Raw genomic sequence first — 19,437 nt, 5'->3', positions numbered from 1 at the left:
ATTCAGAATCCGCAAAAATTTCCCAGGTGTAAGCTCCTTCCATTTAAATTTGATTCTAGAGCACCGTGGCTACTGAAGCCAGGTCTTAATTTGCCCAAGATCAACATATATTCCGGAATGTATAGCACTACAACAGCATTATACACCATATCCACACATATCACATATCAGTAGAGGACTGAACCAGAACAGGCCGTGCTACCGAACAATCATGGTGGCTCTTGACCTAACGAAGGCATTCGGTACCGTCAACCATTCCATACCGAAAACCAGCCGTGTTTGAAACGTTGGATAATCACCTATATGTGCGGACGCTAAGTCCACTGCCACACTGTTCAACACTTGGACGGCTGAAATGAGATTTCCACTGAACATATTAGTTCGATAGTGTCCCAAACCGACCACCAATTATCCCAACATTTTGCGAGTAATGTTCGATAAGATGTTTAAGTCGTCCGAGCAAGTCACAGCTATTTGCGATAAAATGAGAAGTAGGAACAATGTCCTCAATTCGCTAGCCTGCAGCACTCACAAAGAAACCTTGTTGACCTCTTAAAAAGCAATAGACCGATCTGTGGTAAGCTATATATGTAGCACCAGTGTGGTATACACATTTTAGCGCTACGCTATGACACCAGTCGATCATCTTCATGAGGAGACGAAGGTTTTAGCGGTGCATCAACACAGCAGGATATTGTCGATACAGTACCTGATTGGGTGTTATCGCAGTGAGCAACCCTGTCACAATCTAGTGGACAAGCTTCCTCCACCCAGGTACACCGGGAGAGAACTTTATGATATAGAGAGAGAAAGGTCCAAACGAACAAATGAGAACCTCTAGACCTACGATCCGATCAGACAGTCGTGCAGGCAGTATGGAGATACAGTGTGAATGCGGTATTGGACCCGAATTGATACCAATATACCCAACACAAGTCCTGCACTTGGATTGGGGCCACACGACACGTCGCATTTGTTTAGCTGTCCAGCTAAACCCAGTCACCTGTCTCCTGATTCTTTATGGACCCAACCAGTCCAGGTTTCAGAAATTTTCTGCCTGGATGCAGAGGAACCTGAACCAGATAACTGAAATACACTAACGAATATAATTGCGTTGCTACAACAACAACAAAAATGTCCACGTTTCAATCCATAAACAGCGGGTTCTTTCGTACTGGATTGACCCGAAACCATAGTGTTTCGGCCAGCGGCTGCCGACCCAACATCAAATCTATGCTTATATAATGCTCATATAACGTTACCTTCCGATTTGAGGTTTTTTATTCCCTCCACCATATAATGGACGGTACATTCAGTTTGTTTTCTGTTTATAACGCACTGAAATAATGATTTGTATGCATATTCTTGATCTGGACAAAATTCTGAGTCAATCTAGTCATGTCATATTTCTAGTCTAGTCAATAATTTGAGCTAGAACGCTTTATTTTTGCAACCACGCTTTTCATAGGCCGGACAATTCGAATGAGGTATATCGGCATTGGTACCTCCCGATTTTCGGTATTTTGAGGATTTAAGCTAAAAATTTTAACCGTATTAGTTTTATTATTGTATTAAGAGTTCCAGGTTTTGGTATAGCATCCATATAACGGTATCTTCCGATTTTCGGTATAATATATAATAGTTGTTTCACAAACATACCAGAGGGGTTGAGGGAGACTTCTCTCGTATCAATGAGTGCACCCCGATTCATGATATGGGACCTACTTTTTATTGCTGAGTCCGAACGGAGTGTCTTAAGACACCGTTTTTCACGGCTCAAATACTCAGGAAATGTCGCCAACATTACACTGAGGGGTATTTTGCAACTGTTGAAAATGAGATGTTATCTGATCTGGGAATCGAACTCCGGACCCTTAGCGTGCATGACGGATGTGTATACCATTGCACCACGTTGGCAATTTTCGGTATATTCAGGGTTTTACCTACATACATTTTTTGATTGAACTACTCTAAATATTCCTTGCAATCACGCTATAGGGGGAATATACCAAGTCCCCATATAGGTCACTCCCGATTTTCGGCATTTTGGGGATTTTAGATACATTTTTTGCCCGAACTAGCTGCAATTTGATATTTGAGGTTCCCAGTGGTCAAAAAATGTCTCCACCAAATATTTTTAGCATAGGTTCATGTTTTGGATTTTCGGATTTTAGGTATTTTGAAGATTTTAGCTGCATTTCTTGTCCGAACTAGCTGCAATTTGATATTTGAAGTACCCAGTAGTCACAAAACATATACACCAAAAATTGTCAACATAGGTCCACGTTTTTGTATGGCCCGCATATTACGGTACTTCCCGATTTTACGTATTCTGAGGATTTGACTAAATTCTTTGTCACAAAACTTCTCCACCCAGGGACGTAGCCAGGATTTCATTTCGGGGGGGGCCCACCTGACCAAAATTTTTAAAGTTAATGTTAGCGAAAATTTATTATTTAGCAATGATTTAAACTTTATTTTAGGCTTATTTTACTGATGAAATAATTTTCATTATTATTTTTTAATTAAAATGGCGTAAGATTTCTTGGCCAATTTACCCTTGTTTCAAGCTTAAATTTTCCACACCAGAGTATGGTCAATTTTTCAAGTTCGGAAGTTCAGGTGTCTAATTGTTTTTATTGTCATAAAGAAACCAACTATCGTTATTTCCCTAAAGATATTTTGGTGTCTAATCGTAGATCTTATCAAAAAGAATTTCTGAAGGCCGATAGTGGTTTTCTTGATAAAAAAAAAAAATATGCTGAGCAATAGTGAGTCTATCAATCATGAAATTCTAGCACCTAATCGCGGGTATGTAAATGACGAATTCTATTGTTCAATCGTGCATGTGAATAGACTGTTTTGGCGTCCAATCGTCGGACTTCTCTTATAGAAATTCTGGTTTCCGATCGTGGATCTTCTCATAAATTGATCAGGAACTAGGAAAACTCTGGCAACCAGTCTTGAATTCTTTTAAAATGAAATTCTGGCGTCCAATCCAAGATCAATACATGTATACATTCTTTTAGCAAAAATCCATGAACAAAATGTTTCCCAATCTACATTTTTTATACTCTCAGCCTTTAGTCAAAATAAACCTCATCGAAATAATGGTTTTAGCGCCAAAGTGTGTTTGGAAGAAATCTGTTTCAGAAAACTTGAAGTCGACTTGGCTATGTTCGTCCGTCTTGGTGGAGGACACGATGATTCTCGAACAGATCGGTCCAAAATTTGGCCTTCGTTTTATTTTGTACAAATTTTGATCAACTTCGAAGATGGACCATATCAATCCATTCTTTCGGTAACCTTCCACAGAGTACTTCAAAAATGTTCAGAGATGTGCAGTTTAAGACCTCTCTCGACAATAAATAAGTGGATAAGTGTAAGCTGAAGACCTAAGTAGTCATGGTTTCACTTCCTTTTAATAATTTAGTTATAAGTAAAAATATGATATAAATAAATTAATAAATAAAAAGACATCTCTGGAAACGCTTTCCTTTTTTTGCAACAAGTGTTCTCGGGGCCACTATTACTACAGTACAAGTTTTTCAGGGGCATGTCCATACTTTCAGAGAAAATGGCCCGAAAGCTGTAAAGAACACCTACGGCCGTCATGTGTAGTGACTGGTGCGCACGACAACTTTCGAACCTTATACTGCGGTACATCCTTCAAAAACCATCAAAATAATTGTTAAATGCAGTTTAAGGTCTGTTCGAGGATCCTTAGAAATGTTTACTGAAGGTATTCCTTGTGTTTAGAACGGTATTGTGTTTTTCGTGGGCAAGTCCATATTTCCTGAAAAAAAAAACTGAAAAATATTCTATGACGAACTGAAATGACTGGTGGGGGCAAAATCTTTTAAAAGGAATGACTTCCAAAATAAAATCTACTTCCAAAATGAACTATGTCGGTCCGGTCCATTTCTTTAGGTACCTTCTCCGCAACACTTGTGATCAATGATATAATCCACATTTTGTCGCCAAGTTCATACGTCCGAAAATGGCTACACAATTCTGAAAATCTCCTAATATATAGCTATGGGTTAAAGGATTTTGGTTGTGTAGCCCCTATTCGATCTGTCCATAGATGAAAATTTCAGTTCACACAGACTCAGGGTATATTCCTGTCCGCAAAGCCGATTAATTCTTGTTGAGATTTTGACGAAGAAGAGAATCTGTTTCTGATCAGTTTTTTTTTTTTTTTTTTTTTGATTTCGTTTGTCGTCACAAAGTCCTTTGTCAAAGCAGGAAAACAGAACATTTCTACAAATGTGCATCCATAATTCCCAAAATACAATTCAAAGAGTAACACTATGCAACACTGAAAATGCAAACAACTTTTAGTATGAATTTTTTGAAAATACATATTTAGACTAAAAAAACCCTAGTAGGGTTTTGTCCTGTCAGATCCAGTTCGGATTTTAAGGCCTCATCTAAACCGGGCTAACTCTACACGTATTTATATTTATATTTATGTACTAGTAGATCTTATCTTCTGAAAAACCCACGTAAGAAAAACTCCATCTACGGCATTAAAATCTATAAAATATAGAAAATTTTACATAACTGCTGAAATTCTGGTCAGTATGGGCTAAACTATTGGGAGTTGAACCATATAACCTTCTGCAAAAATCTTCCAAATAAAGTTCTCAACAACTCTTTAGAACATTCTGAAACTCTAAAATGCTTGTTTCAGCAGTATTTTGCATCATATCTTTTACAACACGTATTTAAAACACAGTTCACACCAACATTTTATTCTCGCATTTCGGATTTTACTACATAATTGATATTTTTATTAAATCGTCGTTGAAAAATGTACTGAAAACAACAGCATAGAGGCATCCCTGAAGTTGAAATTCAGTGTAATTTCGAAATAATATGCAATAAATAATGGTTTTATTAACATTCGAAAGGTAGAACAAAACATAAAAGTACGACAGAAAAATCCTTTTTTGTACAATAGACATTTACTAATTGGTAACAAGATACCAGTTTCTAATAACTTCAACGAACGAGACTGCGGTGGAACAGAAGTTTTATCATAAAAAATGGTTGGTATAGTTCTTTTTTCCAATCTTGAAACATAATAAAGAATAAGGACCACAAGAATGTTTTTTCTAGATATTGTTTACAAGCCAGTAAACATCTTGTTCTGAACTCAACAACACTTAGAGTCAGCCTAAAATTACTATTAAACAATAAATTTGAAAACAACAAATATGAGATTAAGCTTGACTACATAGAAATAGTAAATTACTATTAAACGCTTAAACAACACCTTAAAACTTATCAACAACTATGCAGAAAATTGCTCAAAAAACCTAACTTCTTCATTATTTCATACTCTAAATAAGTAAACCAATGTAGTTGACCCAAATACTTTACATATTTCTTTAAGAATCTAAAAAATTTTAAAATTTTACTCAAAAATTAAAAAAATGTGTAAGATAAGCTAATATCCTATAAGAACGCAAATCATTTCGGGGGGGGCCCGGGCCCCCCCTGGCTACGTCGGTGTCTCCACCAAAATTTTTATTTTTGGTATAGCCCCTATATAAAGGCGTCTCCCGATTTTCAGTGCTTTTAAAATTTTAGCTACATTTTTTAACCGAATTAGCTGACTTTTAAGGTTCAAAGTGGTAAAAGATATCTCCATTAAAATTTTTCAACATAGGTCCATGTTTTGGCGTATACCCTATATAACGGTACTTCCCGATTTTAGGTATTTTTAAGTTTAAAGCTAACCGAATACCGACCAACAAAGCCAACTGATTCTTTTTATTGATTATTTTTATTGTTTTCCCGGTTGTTTAAAATATTCCAAAATTTTAGGATTCGCCCTTTTATCGATTATATTTGTTGTTGTCCCTGTAGCAGCAACTGTGGCAAAAATAATTACAGCACAATAAATTCCAAATAATGTCAAATTCATTTTATATTTTTCTTTAAAAATCCAGGTCATGTGGAATTTTTAAAAAACATTTTTAAAAAAATCCAGGACATGTGGAATTTTGAAAAAATATTCTTTAAAAAATCCACGACCTGTGGGACTTTGAAAACATATTTTTTAAGCAACTGGGGCAACAATAATTACAGCACAATAAATTCCAATTAATGTCAATTTCATTTTATAATTTTTTTAACTCCACGTCATGTGGAATTTTGAAAAAAAATTAAAAAATCCAGGTCATGTGGAATTTTGAAAAAATGTCTTTCAAAAAATCCAGGTCATGCAGAATTTTGAAGAAACATTTTTTTAAATCCAGGTCATGCGGAATTTTGAAAAAATGTTTTTTAAAAAATCCAGGACATGCGGAATTTTGAAGAAATATTCTTTAAAAAAACCCACAAATTGGGGAATTTTGAAAACATATTAAAAAAAATCCAAGTCTTGGAGAATTCTGAAAAAATATTTTTTTAAAAATTCTTTGTCTTGTGAAAGTTTGAAAAAATATTTTTTTTCAAAAAAATCCATGTCATGCGGAATTTTGAAAAATCTACGTCTTGGGGAATTTTGAAAAATTAGTTTTTTAAAAAATCGACGTCTTCTGGATGTCTAAAATATATTTTTCAGAAAATCCACGTCTTGTGAAAGTTAGGGCCTGTTACATTTTGAAATATATTTTTAAAAAAATCCAAGTCTTGTGGAATTAAAAAAAAAAAACTTTTTTAAGCCCACGTATTATTGACTTTTGAAAAATATTTTTAGAAAATCCACGTCTTGTGGAATTTTGAAAAACATATTTTAAGAAAAATCAACGTCTTGTGGAAATTTGGAAAATATTTTAAAAAAACCGAATTAGCTGACTTTTAAGTTTCCCAGTGGTAAAAAATCTCCAATAAAATGTTTCAACATAGGTCCATTTTGGTATTGACCCTTTATATATTTTTTTTAAACTCCAGGGGCTCAATTCTTTTTCTATGAAAATGTGAAATGAAAACTTTTATAAAGGAGAAAACTGTCAAATGAAAAAAATTATAAAGGAAATATTTTTCATTTTAAATTTTCATAGAACAAGAATCCAGTCCCAGGTCACGTGGAATTTTGAAAAAAAAAATGTTAAATTCAGGTCAGGCGGAATTATGAAGAAATATTCTTTAAAAAATCCACGATTTGTGGAATTTTGAAAACATATTTGTTAAGCAACTGGAGCAACAATAATTACAGCACAATAAATTCCAATTTATGTCAATTTCATCTATATATATAAAAGAGCTGAGTGAGTGAGTGAGTGACTGAGTGACTGAGTGAGTGACTGACATATCATCGCCCAGACGAAACCGCTGAAGCTAGAAAGCTGAAATTTTGACTGTGGGTTGCTGTCGGTGTGTAGGGGTGAGATAAGGCTGAGTTTTTGGAAATTCGACCTAGAAGGGTACGAAAAGTACTAAAAGGTACTAAATATGGTACCCTTTGTATTTGGCAAACGGGAAGAGCTAGAATTCTGAAATTTGGTATGAGGGTAACTAATGGAGAGTTAGAAAGATGTACCAAAGGGTTTTTGGAAATTCGACCTATAAGTGTACGAAAAGTTACTAAATTTGGTACCAATTGTATATTTTGAGCGGATATAGCTACAATCTTCATATTTGGTATGGGAATCAAGGTTGGGAAGTGGTGTTGATATAAGGAAATGATTTTGGAAGTTCGTACTTATGTGTACGAGAAGTACTAAATGGTACTAAATTTGGTACAATTTGGATTTGGGTGAACGGATGGAGTTGAAAACCTGAAATTTGGAATTTAGATTACCATTGTAGTGTACGATTGAGATATGGGGGTAGCTTTGGAAATTCACACTTATGTGTACGAAAAGTACTAAATGGTACCAAATTTGGTACAATTTGGATTTAGATAGACATGAAAACCTGACATTTGGAATTAAGACTACTGATGGAGTGAAGGATTGAGGTATTTTTGGAAATTCTTACTTATGGGTACGAAAAATAGTAAACGGTACTAAATTTGGTACAAATTGGATTTGGGTGAACGGATAGAGCTGGAATCCTGAAATTTGGAATTTAATTCCTTTTGGAGTGTAGGATTGAGTTAGTCTTGGAAATTCGTACTTATGGGTACGGAAAGTACTAAATTTGGTACAATTTAAATTTAGTTGAACGGATAGAGCTGGAATACTGAAATTTTGATTTAAGATTACAGATGTAGTGTAGGATTGAGGAAGTTTTGGAAATTCGCACTTATGGGTACGAAAAGTACTAAATTCGGTACAATTTGTACTTGGGGGAACAAATAGAGCTAGGATCCCGAAATTTTGATTTAAGATTACTGTTGGACTGTAGGATTGACTGAGTCTTGTAAATTCGTACTTATGGGTACGGAAAGTACTAAATGATACTAAATGTGGTACAATTTATATTTAGGTGAACGGATAGAGCTGTAATCTTGAAATTTGGAATTAAGATTACTTATGGACTGTAGGATTGAGGTAGTTTCGGAAATTCGTACTTATGGGTACGGAAAGTACTAAATGGTACTAATTTTGGTACATTTTGGATTTGGGTGAACAGATAGAGCTGGAATCCTGAAATTTATAATTAAGATTTCTTATGGAGTGTAGGATTGAGGTAGTTTTGGAAAATCGTACTTATGGATACGGAAAGTACTAAATGTGGTACAATTTATATTCAGGTGAACGGATAGAGCTGTAATCCAGAAATTTGGAATTAAGATTACTTATGGAGTGTAGGATTGAGGTAGTTTCGGAAATTCGTACTTATGTGTACGGAAAGTACTAAATGGTACTAAATGTGGTACAATTTATATTCAGGTGAACGGATAGAGCTGTAATCCTGAAATTTGGAATTAAGATTACTTATGGAGTGTAGGATTGAGGTAATTTTGGAAATTCGTACTTATGGGTACGGAAAGTACTAAATGGTACTAAGTTTGGTACATTTTGGATTTGTGTGAACAGATAGAGATGGAATCCTGAAATTTATAATTAAGATTACTTATGGAGTGTAGGATTGAGGTAGTTTTGGAAAATCGTACTTATGGGTACGGAAAGTACTAAATGGTACTAAATTTGGTACAATTTATATTTGGGTGAACGGATACAGCTGGAATCCTGAAATTTCGAGTTATGGTTACTGTTGGAGTGTAGGATTGAGGAAGTTTTGGAAATTTGTACTTATGGGTACGAAAAGTACTAAATGGTACTAAGTTTGGTACATTTTGGATTTGTGTGAACAGATAGAGATGGAATCCTGAAATTTATAATTAAGATTACTTATGGAGTGTAGGATTGAGGTAGTTTTGGAAAATCGTACTTATGGGTACGGAAAGTACTAAATGGTACTAAATTTGGTACAATTTATATTTGGGTGAACGGATACAGCTGGAATCCTGAAATTTCGAGTTATGGTTACTGTTGGAGTGTAGGATTGAGGAAGTTTTGGAAATTTGTACTTATGGGTACGAAAAGTACTAAATGCTACTAAATTTGGTAGAATTTAGATTTGGGTGGACGGATAGAGGTGGAATCTTGAAATTCGCAATTACTGTTGGAGATAGTTATTGAAATTCGTACTTTCATACGAAAAGTATTAATGGTATTATGAATAGAGGTGGAATTCGGAAATTTGGTATTATAGCTGCTGTTGGTGTGTAGGATTTAGATATGGATGTGGTTGTGGATATACGTACAATAAGTGTACGAAAATTACTAAATGGTACATACTTTGGTCCAAATTGTTATTGTGTAAAGGGGTAGAGCTGAAATTGTGAAATTCGGTTTAGCATAACAGTTGACGTTTAGAGTGGAGATAGAGAGGAAGTTTTGGAAATTCGTACCAATGTATACGAAAAATACTAAATCGCTGTTGGGATATAGTTTTGGATAAAAGGAAGTAATTTTTGAAACTTATACATACTATAGTACTATATTTGGTACCAGTTTGGTGTTGCATGAAGGGATATACATAGGTGGAATTTCGAATTGTTGTCTGAGGGATTGTGTTGGTGTTTAGATACGGATTTTTTGAAATACATACAAATTCTAAAATTATGCTGAGGGCTGGATGATTTTTTGAGAAATACGAAGTGGACTAAATGCTATGAAATTTGACGTTGGGTGTGGCAATGAAGATGGAATAATATCATTAGTGCATGAAGTGTACAAAATTGCAATAAATTTGGTATTGGGCTAACAATAAGTGTACTAGAAGTATTAACTAATACTAAATATTGAATCACTGGTATTGGGTGAATCGATAAATGAAATTTGTTATGAGGATCACTGTTGAGATTGGATCAGAATGTTTATTTAAATCCGCCTTTAAATGTATGAAAGGTTTCTACATGTAATATCATTGACATTGGGTGAACAAGTAGAGCTAAAACTGTAACACTTGAGCTAAGGTCCTGGATTTTAAAAATTGTACTGAATAATGCACTATTGTTTCTAGGGTAACACGAATTCGGTTTCTAAATAATTAACTGAAGGTTTTTACATCCTGAGAAAAAAGGCCTAAAATAAAATGTCTCAAAAATTAACTGTTATATAGGGTAACATCTTCTGAATAATGGTATTCTACATTTTTAAATGATAAATTCCAAAATGGGGTTAGAAAATATGGGTACAATTTTCAAAATACCCATACCGTTCTTAAACATGGACTGGAATTTGAAATGTAGGCCGCTGTTGAAATGTAGAGATCTTTTTTTTTTTTAATTCAAAACAAAATGTGTACGAGCAGTACTTGAAAGGAATTAAATGTCAATTCAAATAGGTATTAGTACATCAAAATTTTCAGTGTTCTCCATATTAAATATTGTTTATTTGTATATTATTCCTTTTCCGCATACGAAATAGCGGGCATTTTGCTAGTTTTATATATTTTTTAATCCACGTCATGTGGAATTTTGAAAAAAATATTTTTTTTATAAAATCCAGGTCATGCGGAATTTTGAAAAAATGTTTTTCAAAAAAATCCAGGTCATGCGGAATTTTGAAGAAATATTCTTTAAAAAATCCACGAATTGGGGAATTTAAAAAAATTTATATTTTTTAAAAAAATCGAGGCCTTGTGGTATTTTGAAAATATTTTTTCTAAAAAATCCTTGTCTTGTGGAAGGTTGAAAAAATATTTTTAAAAAAAATCCTAGCCTTGTTGAATTTTGAAAATAAAATATTTAAAAAAAAAAAACCTGGCCTTGTTGAATTTTGAAAAAAAAAAATATTTTTTAAAAAATCCACCGCGTCTTGTGAAAGTTAGGGCCTGTTGTATTTTAAAATATATTTAAAAATCTACGTCTTGTGGAATTAAAAATAAACTTTTTAAGCCCACGTATTATTGACTTTTGTAAAATATTTTTAGAAAATCCACGTCTTATGAAATATATTTTGTAAAAAAATCCAAGTCTTGTGGAATTCAAAAAAACTTTTTTAAGTCCACGTATTATTGAATTTTGAAAAATATTTGTAGAAAATCCACGTCTTGTGGAATTTTGAAAAACATATTTTCAGAATTTTGGAAAATATTATTAAAAAATCTACGTCGTCTGGAAATTTTAAAAACATATTTTTAGAATTTTGAAAAAATATTATTAAAAAATCCACGTCTTTTGGGATTTCCAAAAACATATTTTAAGAAAAACCAACGTCTTGTTGAATTTTGAAAAACATATTTTTAGAAAAATCAACTTCTTGTGGAATTTTGGAAAATATTTTTAAAAACCCGAAAATCTCCATTAAAATTTTTCAACTTAGGTCCATGTTTTGGTATAATGGTACTTCCCGATTTTAGGTATTTTCAAGTTTGTAGAAGACCGAATTGGCTAAAATTACCGACTGATTCTTTTTATTTAAAATTACCGTGGTCTTCCGATTGAAATGCAAATGTTTGCCCGGTTGTTGAAAATATTCCAGAATTTTGGGATTCGCCTTTCCATCCATTATAGTATTTGTTGTTGTTTCTGTAGCAGCAACTGTGACAACAATAATTACAGCACAATAAATTCCAATTAATGTCAATTTCATTTTTGCTATTCTTGTTTCCTCTTCTTCTTTTCCTTTGCCTCTCAGCTTTATTATAAACGAAGAACTTTTTCACTTCACTAATAAACTCCTTCTCTTGCTGTTGTTGTTACAATAATTTTGTACAGATTATTACATTGCTATTTAAAGTTATAATAAATAATTGTTTTCCTCTGCTTTTGTAGATAGAGATAAGTTTGACGACGACAACGTTGACCATAACCTTACCATTAATAACCTAGTTCTTTTTTTCCTCATTTCGATTACAACCAACCAACCTTACCAGCAAGTAAACTAGTGGAGTAGTTTAGTTTATTGCCTCCCCCACCCCCTCAAAATACTACATGCACTCGATTTGTTGCTGTTAGTTGATAATGTTTTTTTTTCTTTATTTTATTTGAATGCCTATCTCTTTTTTGTTTGCTTTCATTACCTCCAGCAAACTATTGTCGTTATCGGTCGTTTGAAATTTATGGTGGCTCTTGAGCGTCACCAGCCCCAGACTTCTGAAAATAGCTACCGATTGCATATTTCTGTTATGATAGATATAGCGACCCCCTCGTTACTTTTTGCTGATTTAGATTAAGTGGCAAGCCGGCCATAAATCAGAGCAAAATTGTTTTGATTTTTGAAAAGAAAAAAAGATATTTGCATGTGAATCAATATTAAAGTTATGGAATTTAGTCAGTTCCAAAAAATTTTCAAATGGTTTTGCGGTGTTTTAGAGTGAGGTGTAAGTGACCTGCAATGCACCCTAAAAGTGATGTAGTGTAACTTTATTAGAGATGTAGTAAAACTTTAGAGTTTTTTGAAGTACGAAGGGTCCAAGAGAATAATAAATCCATGTAAATTCTCACAAGTTACAAAAATCATTGTTAATATCCGAAGGTGTTCTATTTGTCACGCTTATGAATTGATACACGCACTACGTGCCTACGCAGGCTGTTCATTCATAGCACGTGTTCTTATACCCTCCACCATAATATGGAGGGTATAAGTATAAAACTTTCTCCCAGAAATTTGTCGGTATATGTCCACGCCTTCATATAGCCCACAAAGAACGGTACCTCCCTATTTCCGGTATTTTGAAAGTTATGGATGTCTGAAAAATATTTTTTAAAAAATCCACGTCTTGTGAAAGTTAGGAAAAAAATTGTTTAAAAAATCCAGGTCTTGTTGTATTTGGAAATATATTTAAAAAATCAAAGTCTTGCGGAATTTAAAAAAAAAAAAATTTTAACTCCACGTTTTTCTAAATTTTGAAAAATATTTTTAGAAAAATCAACGTCTTGTGGAATTTTGAGAAACATATTCCTAGAAAAATCAACGACTTGTGGAATTTTGAGAAACATATTCTTAGAAAAATCAACGTCTTGTGGAATTTGGGAAATATTTTTAAAAAATCCACGTGTTGTAATTTTGGAAAATATATTTAAAAAAATCCACGTCTTTTGGAATTTCCAAAAACATATTTTAAAAAATCCACGTGTTGTAATTTTGGAAAATATATTTAAAAAAATCCACGTCTTTTGGAATTTCCAAAAACATATTTTAAAAAATCCACGTGTTGTAATTTTGGAAAATATATTTAAAAAAATCCACGTCTTTTGGAATTTCCAAAAACATATTTTAAAAAATCCACGTGTTGTAATTTTGGAAAATATATTTAAAAAAATCCACGTCTTTTGGAATTTCCAAAAACATATTTTAAAAAAATCAACGTCTTGGGGAATTTTTTAAAAATATTTTTAAAAAATCAACGTCTTAGGGAATTTTGTAAAATATTTTTAAAAAATCAACGTCTTAGGGAATTTTGTAAAATATTTTTAAAAAATCAACGTCTTAGGGAATTTTGTAAAATATTTTTAAAAAATCCACGTCTTATGGAATTTAGAAAAAATATTTTTAAAAAATCCACGTCTTATGGAATTTAGAAAAAATATTTTTAAAAAATCCACGTCTTATGGAATTTAGAAAAAATATTTTTAAAAAATCCACGTCTTATGGAATTTAGAAAAAATATTTTTAAAAAATCCACGTCTTATGGAATTTAGAAAAAATATTTTTAAAAAATCCACGTCTTATGGAATTTAGAAAAAATATTTTTAAAAAATCCACATCTTATGGAATTTAGAAAAAATATTTTTAAAAAATCCACGTCTTATGGAATTTAGAAATAATATTTTTAAAAAGTCCACGTCTTATGGAATTTAGAAAAAATATTTTAAAAAAATCCACGTCTTATGGAATTTAGAAAAAATATTTTTAAAAAATCCACGTCTTATGGAATTTAGAAAAAATATTTTTAAAAAGTCCACGTCTTATGGAATTTAGAAAAAAGATTTTTAAAAAATCCACGTCTTATGGAATTTAGAAAAAATATTTTTAACAAATCCACGTCTTATGGAATTTAGAAAAAATATTTTTAAAAAATCCACGTCTTATGGAATTTAGAAAAAATATTTTTAAAAAATCCACATCTTATGGAATTTAGAAAAAATATTTTTAAAAAATCCACGTCTTATGGAATTTAGAAAAAAATATTTTTAAAAAATCCACGTCTTATGGAATTTAGAAAAAAATATTTTTAAAAAATCCACGTCTTGTGGAATTTTGAAAAAATATTTTTAACAAATCCCCGTCTTGTGGAATTTTGAAAAAATATTTTTAAAAAATCCCCGACTTGTAGAATTTTGAAAAAATATTTTTAACAAATCCCCGTCTTGTGGAATTTTGAAAAAATATTTTTAAAAAATCCACGTCTTGTGGAATTTTGAAAAAATATTTTTAAAAAATCCACGTCTTGTGGAATTTTGAAAAAATATTTTTAAAAAATCCACGTCTTGTGGAATTTTGAAAAAAATATTTTTAAAAAATCCACATCTTGTGGAATTTTGAAAAAATATTTTTAAAAAATCCACGTATTTTTGAATTTTGAAAAATATTTTTAAAAAATCCACGTCTTGTGGAATTTTGAAAAAATATTTTTAAAAAATCAACGTCTTGTGGAATTTTGAAAAAATATTTTTAAAAAATCAACGTCTTGTGGAATTTTGAAAAAATATTTTTAAAAAATCTACGTCTTGTGGAATTTTGAAAAAAATATTTTTAAAAAATCTTCGTCTTGTGGAATTTAGAAAAAATATTTTTAAAAAATCTTCGTCTTGTGGAATTTAGAAAAAATATTTTTAAAAAATCCACGTCTTATGGAATTTAGAAAAAATATTTTTAAAAAATCCACGTCTTATGGAATTTAGAAAAAATATTTTTAAAAAATCCACGCCTTATGGAATTTAGAAAAAATATTTTTAAAAAATCCACGTCTTATGGAATTTAGAAAAAATATTTTTAAAAAATTCATGTCTTATGGAATTTAGAAAAAATATTTTTAAAAAATCCACGTCTTATGGAATTTAGAAAAAATATTTTTAAAAAATCCACGTCTTATGGAATTTAGAAAAAATATTTTTAAAAAAGCCACGTCTTATGGAATTTAGAAAAAATATTTTTAAAAAATCCACGTCTTATGGAATTTAGAAAAAATATTTTTAAAAAATCCACGTCTTATGGAATTTAGAAAAAATATTTTTAAAAAATCCACGTCTTATGGAATTTAGAAAAAATATTTTTAAAAAATCCACGTCTTATGGAATTTAGAAAAAATATTTTTAAAAAATCCACGACTTATGGAATGTAGAAAAAATATTTTTAAAAAATCCACGTCTTATGGAATTTAGAAAAAATATTTTTAAAAAATCCACGTCTTATGGAATTTAAAAAAATATTTTTAAAAAATCCACGTCTTATGGAATTTAGAAAAAATATTTTTAAAAAATTCACGTCCTATGGAATTTTGAAAAAATATTTTTAAAAAATCCACGTCTTGTGGAATTTTGAAAAAATATTTTTAAAAAATCCACGTCTTAAGGAATTTTGAAAAGTATTTTTAAAAAATCAATGTGTTGTGGAATTTTAAAAAATCCACCTGTTGTGGAATTTTGAAAAATATTTTTAAAAAATCCACATGTTGTGGAATTTTGAAAAATATTTTTAAAAAATCCACATCTTGTAAAATTTTGAAAAATATTTTTAAAAAATCCACATCTTGTAAAATTTTGAAAAAATATTTTTGAAAAATCCACGTCTTATGGAATTTTGAAAAAATATTTTTAAAAAATCCATGTCTTATGGAATTTTGAAAAAATCCACGTCTTATGGAATTTTAAAAAATATTTTTAAAAAATCCTTGTCTTATGGAATTTTGAAAAAATCCACGTCTTATGGAATTTTGAAAAAATCCACGTCTTATGGAATTTTGAAAAAATATTTTTAAAAAATCCACGTCTTATGGAATTTTGAAAAAATATTTTTAAAAAATCCACGTTTTATGGAATTTTGAAAAAATATTTTTAAAAAATCCACGTCTTATGGAATTTTGAAAATATATTTTTAAAAAATCCACGTCTTATGGAATTTTGAAAATATATTTTTAAAAAATCCACGTCTTATGGATTTTTTTTCACAATATTTTTAAAAAAATCCACGTCTTGGTGAATTTTGAAAAATATTTTTAAAAAAATCCACGTCTTGGTGAATTTTGAAAAATATTTTTAAAAAATCCACGTCTTATGGAATTTTGAAAAAATATTTGTTAAAAATCCACGTCTTATGGAATTTTGAAAAAATATTTTTAAAAAATCCACGTCTTATGGAATTTTGAAAAAATATTTGTTAAAAATCCACGTCTTATGGAATTTTGAAAAAATATTTGTTAAAAATCCACGTCTTATGGAATTTTGAAAAAATATTTTTAAAAAATCCACGTCTTATGGAATTTTGAAAAAATATTTGTTAAAAATCCACGTCTTATGGAATTTTGAAAAAATATTTTTAAAAAATTTACGTCTTATGGAATTTTGAAAAAAATATTTTTAAAAAATCCACGTCTTATGGAATTTTGAAAAAATATTTTTAAAAAATCCACGTCTTATGGAATTTTGAAAAAATATTTTTAAAAAATCCACGTCTTATGGAATTTTGAAAAAATATTTTTAAAAAATCCACATCTTGTGAAATTTTGAAATGAATATGCTGTGAAATTTTAAAAAAATATTTTTAAATATTTTATTTTTTTCCGGGTTTTCTTCATTTGCATCGAAGAACCCCTCTGAAAAAACACCTTCGATATTCTCTTAATTCATATTAATCATATCGTGTCATTTGTTTCGAATAGCGTCCAACACATTCGTCTTCAGCCTGCAATATACGTGCAATTCTTCGAATATTTTAATAATTGTTTGGGTTCTTTATATCGTGCCCACAACGCTTTACACTGACCGCTAAAAAAACGAATTTATTAAAAAAATGGAAACATCACAAATGCATTATTCAAGTTGAGAAGGGAATTACTAAAAATCCGAGTGCGACTTTGGAATGCCAAGATTTAACACTTAAATACCGACCAGAAATGTACAAACTGTTAGTTTTTTTCAACTATTGGAAACATGAAGGCGTGCTTTGTATTCGCTCTGCTAATTGCAGTGGCTTCGACTGGAATTCCAGATCCAACGGATCTATTGAAATATTTTACAGATCCTGAAAACTGGCCTCTGAAACCCAAGCTTAATACGGTAGGTAGACTGTGTGTTGTGTCGTTAAATTTGCAAGTAATTTGTTTTAATGATTTTTTTTTTTCGAATTAGGCTGACCGCATTGCTGGCCATGGTTATCCAGCTGAAACCCACGAAGTTGTGACTAAAGATGGTTATAAAATTACCGCCTTCCGCATGCCCTACTCCCACAAGTTGCAAAATCAAAACGAACATCGTCCCATTGTCTTGCTGTTGCATGGCTTGTTCTGCAGTTCTGATTTCTGGATTCTAAATGGACCCAATGATGCCTTGTCCTTCAATTTGGTGGATGCTGGCTACGATGTTTGGATTCTCAACTCGCGCGGCAACACTTATGGTCGTAAACACATTTCACGTTCCCCCGAATATTCTAACTTCTGGCGTTTCAGTTGGCATGAAATTGGCTATTATGATATTGCCGCTCAAATCGATTACGCCTTGGCCACCAATGGTCAGGGTCAAGAGTCTGTACATTTTGTTGCCCACTCCCAAGGTACATCGGCATTTTTCGTCCTGATGGCTACACGTCCAGAATATAATGCAAAGATTAAAACTGCCCACACTATGGCTCCCATTGCTTATGTCACCAATACGGCTGAGAAAATGGTGACCATTATGGCTCCCGTCTTGGGTCATCAAAACGTCTTTGCGGAGTTGTTTAGTGATCAGGAATTTTTGCCACACAATGAACTGTTCAGCAAATTGGGCTATAATGTATGCAGGCCCGATTAGAAACTACATGAAATGTGCAGTGCCGTTGCGTCTATGTTTGAAGGATCCGAATCGAATGCCAATAAGGTGAGTAGAGTAGATTTGAAGACAATTTGAAACAATATTCTTGGAAAGACTTGGAAGATTGACATTGAAAAGATAAGTGTATTATAGGTTCAACTAAATTAGTTTCTCGCAGTGCATCAGAGTCATCAATGACGCTGTGATATTTCGTCATAGAAGTCAAAATAATGTCCGTTTTTTTCTTTTCAGACTGCCCTAACAATTATGCTTGAAACTCATCCAGCTGGCCTATCGACCAATCAAATGTTACACACAATGCAAGAACAACAATCCGGCCGCTTCTGTTGGTATGATCATGGCAGTATTAAGAATCGTATAATATATCATCAAGAAGTGCCACCAGATTATGCTGTTAAAAATATCACGGCCAGCATTCATTTGTGGTATTGTGACACTGATCCCGCTGTTCAAGTTGCCGATGTTGAACATTTAGCTGGCCATTTGGTAAATCATGTCAAGCATCACATTACCGACATATGGGCTCACAGTGACTATGTTACCCATATCGATGTGAAGAGATTAATCAATGAACCAATCATTGAGATTATTAATAACTTTGAAGAGGCTATGCTGTAGGGAATATCTGATGAAAATAGCTAATTTATGATATTGTATGAATTTCCAATAAATAAATTGAAATTTTGAAATTTTTTTGTTTGGTATACAAAAATTCAGATGTCAGTACCAAATTGACGTCCTACTGGTCTTCTATGGATAGAAGGTCTCCTATAGAAGACAGAAAACCGATAGGAGGTCTTTTATCTATAGAAGAAAAAGTATTTTTATAACAAATCCTCATCTTGTGGAATTTAAAAAAAATATTTTTTTTTTAAAAATCCACGTCTTGAGGAATTTTGAAAAAATATTTTTTAAAAAATCCACTTCTTGTGGACTTTTGAAAAATCCACGTCATGTGGAATTTTGAAAAAATATTTTTTAAAAAATCCGAGTCTAGTGGAATCTTGAAAAAATATTTTTTAAAAAATCCGCGTCTAGTGGAATTTTGAAAA

At 31.5% G+C, this 19,437-nt stretch overlaps 3 protein-coding genes across 3 annotated transcripts in view; 2 read left to right on the top strand and 1 right to left on the bottom strand.

The window, feature by feature from the left end:
- LOC141392923 (lipase 3-like) overlaps positions 1–11,921 on the bottom strand; it is a 34,473-nt gene extending 22,552 nt beyond the window's left edge. The window contains exon 1 of the mRNA XM_073965918.1: positions 11,841–11,921. Coding sequence (XP_073822019.1) covers positions 11,841–11,921 — 81 coding nt within the window. The remainder of the gene's footprint in view (positions 1–11,840) is intronic.
- A 5,576-nt stretch (positions 11,922–17,497) lies between these two features.
- Positions 17,498–18,928, top strand: LOC141390653 (lipase 3-like). Its single transcript, XM_073963598.1, has 3 exons — positions 17,498–17,632; positions 17,705–18,430; positions 18,617–18,928. Exons 1-2 carry the CDS (start codon positions 17,507–17,509, stop codon positions 18,362–18,364), a joined length of 786 nt encoding a protein of 261 aa, XP_073819699.1. The 5' UTR covers positions 17,498–17,506; the 3' UTR covers positions 18,365–18,430; positions 18,617–18,928.
- On the top strand, positions 18,377–19,003 carry LOC141392828 (lipase 3-like). The gene is made up of 2 exons (XM_073965830.1): positions 18,377–18,430; positions 18,617–19,003. The coding sequence occupies exons 1-2, from the start codon at positions 18,377–18,379 to the stop codon at positions 19,001–19,003; spliced, it is 441 nt and encodes a 146-aa protein (XP_073821931.1).
- The last annotated feature ends 434 nt before the right edge of the window (positions 19,004–19,437 follow it).

Source organism: Musca autumnalis, unplaced genomic scaffold (genome assembly GCF_047663935.1).
Source record: "Musca autumnalis isolate F117 unplaced genomic scaffold, ASM4766393v1 scaffold_1, whole genome shotgun sequence".
In the NCBI taxonomy this organism is placed as follows: Eukaryota; Metazoa; Arthropoda; class Insecta; order Diptera; family Muscidae; genus Musca; species Musca autumnalis.
The sequence above is the reverse complement of the archived record's forward strand: the minus strand, read 5'-3'. Positions and strand labels throughout refer to the sequence as shown.